The sequence below is a fragment of the Podarcis pityusensis genome (assembly GCF_964106645.2).
Source record: "Podarcis pityusensis genome assembly, chromosome: 13".
Taxonomy (NCBI): Eukaryota; Metazoa; Chordata; class Lepidosauria; order Squamata; family Lacertidae; genus Podarcis; species Podarcis pityusensis.
Genome location: NC_138038.1, coordinates 28,190,411 through 28,195,919, shown reverse-complemented (window position 1 = coordinate 28,195,919; position 5,509 = coordinate 28,190,411). Strand labels below are relative to the sequence as shown.

General features: G+C 40.8%; 1 protein-coding gene across 1 annotated transcript; it reads right to left on the bottom strand.

Moving 5' to 3' along the window:
• On the bottom strand, positions 1-5,047 carry LOC308461478 (olfactory receptor 10A7-like). Its single transcript, XM_080978469.1, has 2 exons — positions 4,823-5,047; positions 1-1,110 (listed from the first exon to the last, which is right to left on the bottom strand). The coding sequence occupies exons 1-2, from the start codon at positions 4,877-4,879 to the stop codon at positions 142-144; spliced, it is 1,026 nt and encodes a 341-aa protein (XP_080834595.1). The 5' UTR covers positions 4,880-5,047; the 3' UTR covers positions 1-141.
• Positions 5,048-5,509: the final 462 nt, after the last annotated feature.

Here is a 5,509-nt window from a genome sequence, read left to right as displayed (position 1 = left end):
AAAACAGGGACATCCTAAGGGGAAGTGGGATATTCCAGGATCAAATCAGAAACCAGAAAGGCCTCTGTAAATCGGGACTGTCCCTGGAAAATAGGGACATTTGGAAGGTCTGCTAATCTTATCTATCAAAACATTGTGAACCTATGAAACCCTGTTGCTGAATCTTCTGACAGTTTTGAAAAGCACTTCCTTCACTTCTCTGTTTCTCAAACTGTATATCAGCGGGTTAAGGGTGGGTGTTAGGACGGTGTAGAAAATGGAGAAGGTTTTGTGTAGTTCACTCGGTGTTACTGATTCAGGAACTATATAGACAAGGAATATTGACCCATAGAAAAGTGTCACAACAATCAGATGGGAAGAGCAGGTGGCAAAGGCTTTCTGCTGAGCAGCTTTGGATTTAATTCGCAGGACAGTGAGAAGAATGCAGATGTAGGAGGTTATAGTTAGTAGAAAAGGAGGACCTGTTCCCATAAGCCCTAGAATAAATGTTACAAGTTTTACTTGGTGTGTATTGCTGCATGAGAGGTTTGCCACTGGATATATGTCACAAAAGAAATGATCGATTTCATTGGGTCCACAGAATGTGAGCTCCAACATAAAAGAAGTAATTATAGTATTGGTCACTAGGCCACACATCCAAGACGTGAATGCTAACTGGAGGCAGAGTCTACCATTCATAATGGTTGAATAGTGCAGAGGTTTGCATATTGCCAAATACCGATCATAAGACATCATGGCCAAAAGATAGCATTCTGTGGCTGCACAGAAACCAAAGAAATAGTATTGTGTGATGCACCCCTTAATGGATATGGACCTGTCCCCAGTAAGGAAACTAGCCAGCATTCTGGGTACGATGGTTGAAATGTAGCAAGTCTCCAAACAGGACAAGTTCATGAGGAAGAAGTACATGGGAGTATGAAGATGCTGGTCAACTGCAACCAGTAAAACAATTAGGAGGTTTCCAACAAGAGACAAAGCATAGATTGCAAGGAATAATACGGAGAGGAGAATTCGCAATCCAAGGAAATTGCCAAATCCCAGAAGGACAAATGTTGTAGGGCTTGACTGGTTTCCTCCCAGTGCTGTTTGCAGATGAATCTCAAAGTCATTCTGAAATGCAATTTGATTAGTGTTAGCTTAGTGACTCTTTCTTTTCCCTCCCATTGACAGTCACAAAGCCAGCCACCCAGTATGGTCCTATCAGTACTGTTCCACTTAGTAATGGAAGTTGAGTTTTGTATGTTTTGAATGCTCTGACACATTTGTTTGTTCTTGTTTTTAAAACTCAACCCTCCTTTACACGTAGTTGTATAACACCATGATAGGAAGCCTTCTCATAAATATGCTAGTTCCCTCTGTACAAAGCATTTTTTTATGGGGAGAGGCAAGAAGCCTCCCACTAGCATCACTTTTATCATTGCTACTACTACACATTTATGTAGCATTAATAATGTGCAGTGCTGTATACATTTCACCCATGTCTCAGTCCTTCCCCCAGTCTGACAATTTGCAACAAATGAAATATAGTGATGAATGGAAGTAACAGGAGGTAGATAATGTAGGACAAGTTTGGATCAGGAAAAAGATGATGATGATGTTGTTGATGATGATATAGCATAAGGACAAAATAAGAGCCCTGCTTCAGAAGACCTAAGCTTGATGAACAATCCTAACCCAAACATATCTGCTCCGAGGTCAGTCTCACTGTATTCAACAGAGCTTATTTCCAGGCAAGTAGGCATAGGGCTGTAACCTTAGTCCAGTACCCAAGATTCACCAGCTGTCAACCATTGGGAAGCTGTTAAGCAAGACATAGGAGCAATAGTCATCTCCTGTTGTTGCTCTCCAGCAGCTGACTGTCAGTGGCCTACTTCCTCTTGAAGCCATGAGGACAAGAACATATGAGGATCCTTGCTGGATCAGGCCAAAGACCCATCTAGTCCAGCATCCTATTTTCACAGTGTCCAGCCAGATAACCTAGGAGAATTCCACAAGTAGCTCATGAGCACAACTGCACTTTTTTCACTTGTGACTCCCAGGCAGCAACTAACATTCATGATATACATTGCTTCATACATTCTCCTAATTGTCATGACTAGTAGTCACTGATAAATAGAAAATTCTCCATGTCAAATTCCATTTTAAAGCCATTTCATCTAATGGCCATCACCATGTTAACTCAAGACACTGAACTCCTTACATTAAATTTATGTTGTATGACTAAGTACTATTTTCTGCCTATCCTGAATCTCGCCCCCGTCATTGTTCTGCTCGGACACTGAGGTCCAGCTCCGAGGGCCTTCTGGCGGTTCCTTCACTGTGAGAAACCAAGTTACAGGGAACCAGGCAGAGGGCCTTCTCAGTAGTGGCACACGTCCTGTGGAACGCCCTTCCACCAGATGTCAAAGAGAGCAACAACTACCAGACTTTCAGAAGACATCTGAAGGCAGCCCTGTTTAGGGAAGTTTTTAATGTTTAACAGACTGCTGTATTTTAATATTTTGTTGGAAGCCACCCAGAGTGGCTGGGGAAACCCAGCCAGATGTGCGGGGTATAAATAATAAGTTATTGCTGTTGTTGCTGCTGCTGCTGCTGCTATTGTTGTTATTATATTTCAATAGATGGTGAAACATTATCATTTTAGAAATTGTGCTGTGCTGAATCCTGCCCCCAAATTCTTAGATAGCCTTTGCCAAGTCAAAAGAGGTTGTATGTTTGATTTATTTTTTCTTTCTCCAGATGCTTGAGAAATTCTTCTGTATTTCATTTTAACAGTTCACATTTACTTACAAGGTGGATGCTGGGTGCATGATCAGTGGAGGCTGGTTTATTAGGGCTAAAGGGTCATTGCCCTTAGTCTAAGAACCTTAGTCTGCCCTAGGCAGTGGCCAGCAACACTCCTCCTAACTTACTTCCTACTTAGTGCATGTAGTGTTGTCTTTGTAACAGCAGGAAGGTGAATGGGAACATAACTAGAATAAGCTGGCGCTCTCAGTTGCTGGCTCTGTCTGCACCTACTCTCTGCTTTCTGCCCTACTGGTCTCACTTGGCAACAGCCACCACTGTGTGTGAGTGAATGTCCTCTTCCATTCTACAGTCACTTATTGGATGTCTGCAGCCTTTTCAGCTGGCACTTCCTCAAAACCCTAGGATACTCTTGGCTAAGATTTCCTGTAATTGCAGCCACCCTGGAAGTTTGCAAAATGCAGGCCAAGAGATACAGTAGGTGATTTATAGAATGAAATAAAGGACATTCTCAGACACCTCTTGGCCACCTCAAAAACAAATAAGAAGATAAAAAGAAAAAGCATCCCACCCATAAGAATTACAATAAAATTCTCAATCCTTTGATAATTTTCAAATGAAATTTCTTTTTCTCTATGCAATTTTGAGGTTATAACCCACTATTATAGTTGCTATGTTTGTAAACTAAAAAAATACCTTGGACACAAATCATGCCTGCTGACTCCAGAGAGGGAGGCTATTCATGCATTTTTTTTATTAAAAAAAACCCCAAAACATACCAGATTATAGTTGGCTGTGCAACACATTCATTCACATTCTCTGAACTTAACAGAGGCATATCCAGTTTGTTGTGTAAATTGCTCCTTTTGCATCAGATAATAGACATATTTTACAGTTAAGTGAGTAGGTTTCAAATGCTGATTGCCTCTTCCTCCAGAACGATATCACTGAGGCCACATCCACACAATACATTTAAAGCACTATTACACTGAGGACTTCCCCTCAAAGAATCCTGGGAACTGTAGTTTGTTAAGTGTGCTGAGAGTTGCTAGGAGATCTATATTCCCCTCACAGAACTACAGTTCCAGGAATTCTGTGGGAAGAGGGGTTTACTTTTAAACCACTCTGAAATTGTAGCTCTGTGAGGGGGGTGGCATCTCCTAAAAACTCAGCACATTTAACAAACTACAGTACCCAGGATGCATAGGGAAGTCATGACCATTTAAGTAGCATAAGAGTGATTTAAATGCATGGCATGAGTATTGCCTGAGTTCTACAGAACACTGTTTCCGCCTTGCTTTATAAATTAAACTGTGGATTAATATAAGCAGCTGTACTTAATCAATGTTTGGCAGACATTACAAGTTTTCAGATGGTCTCAAACAAGTTAAATGTTTGGCTTTTTAATCCCAGTTATATATATAGATATTATAATCCAGAATAGTTGGAGTTAAAGTGGCTCCTTGATTTCTGAAACCCCTCTGAGATTTCTCAGTTCTGCTGTGCTTCTGAGAAATCCAAAACACTGATACATTTATTGTTGTCCCAGGACATGGTCTGAGGGTAGATGGTGAAGCTAAGCAGCTCTGTGTTTGACTGTGCCTGCATGGGAGCCCTTCTGCCTTGGGTTACATGGTGGAAGAAGGGTGGGATGTAAAATGTAATAAATAATACATTTTCTCTCTGAACAGCTTGCAAAATCCAAAAACTTGCTCCCAGAATTCTGAACATTGTAAAATTAATCGACCCAGGAAAAGATGTCAGTACGTGTATTGTATGCATTCTTGCCAAATCTAAACCTTCCTCATAAACCATTAGATTGATGTTCCAAATGAAGACAGGACAGATCCTGTGAACATCATAGATCTTATCTGTCTGGAAACAGATCAGATCCCATTTGCAGAGCAGACCTTTCACTTCCAATCAGCCAGTGTCAAGGTTTACTAAGAAAGCAGCAGAGTTCATTTGTGTGCATATGAAACATTTAAAACTCACATGAAATAAAAATGAAATACCCTGCCCCAAATATAGCAGATGGGGATGAAAAGCTACTATGATAGATAACATGAATATTTACCTCTAAAATGATTATATTTCCAGGTGGAGTCTCTGATGTGTTCCATCTGGATTCCATCTGTAAAATAAGGGTTTCTTCAGTGCCTTCTCAATACTCTCCGCCTGTTTTAGATTATGGCGTCTTGTCTTGTCTTGTCTTGCTTCCATTCAGTAGCAAAAGATTCAAAGTACAATTAATTAAAGGGTTTTGCTTCCATTCAATAGCAAAACACCACCGTGCCTACTTACTTAAACTGAAACTGATCAAGGAGGATAACTTCAGCAGCAAAATATCACTTAGCTAAACAGTAAGTGTTCTGGTGGAAACTATTTCTACAGATGGATATTCACAATGACTGGGGGAGGAGAACTAAGCAGTCTTGCATGCATTTGGCTTTCTATTATTAATAACTGCAGAACTAAGGAAACCCACATTTTCACTATTGGTAGAAGGGGAGGAGTGGGAAAGAAGGGAACCTTTAACCTCAAGGACCCTGTTGCAATCTCAGCTGGCAGTTTTGGGGTTTTTGAGGTACTTATAATACTGACCAGGTCTGAGAGCAAGAATAACAGCAAGAATCATGTGGATTAGGTGGCATTCTAGTTCAGAAATCTGTCCCACTTGGCATCTTTTAGTGCTTATGGCCTGGGGAGCTAGGGCTCTGCAAAGTCATGCCAAATCCGATGCCTATCTTGTTCTTTTAAGATT

Excerpts from the sequence above, each read along its gene's own strand:
- LOC308461478 (XM_080978469.1), bottom strand. The coding sequence starts at position 4,879 with ATGGAATCCAGATGGAACACATCAGAGACTCCACCTGGAAATATAATC. Across the intron at positions 1,111-4,822 it reads GAAATATAATCATTTTAGAG|AATGACTTTGAGATTCATCT; the intron begins GTAAATATTCAT and ends ATTGCATTTCAG.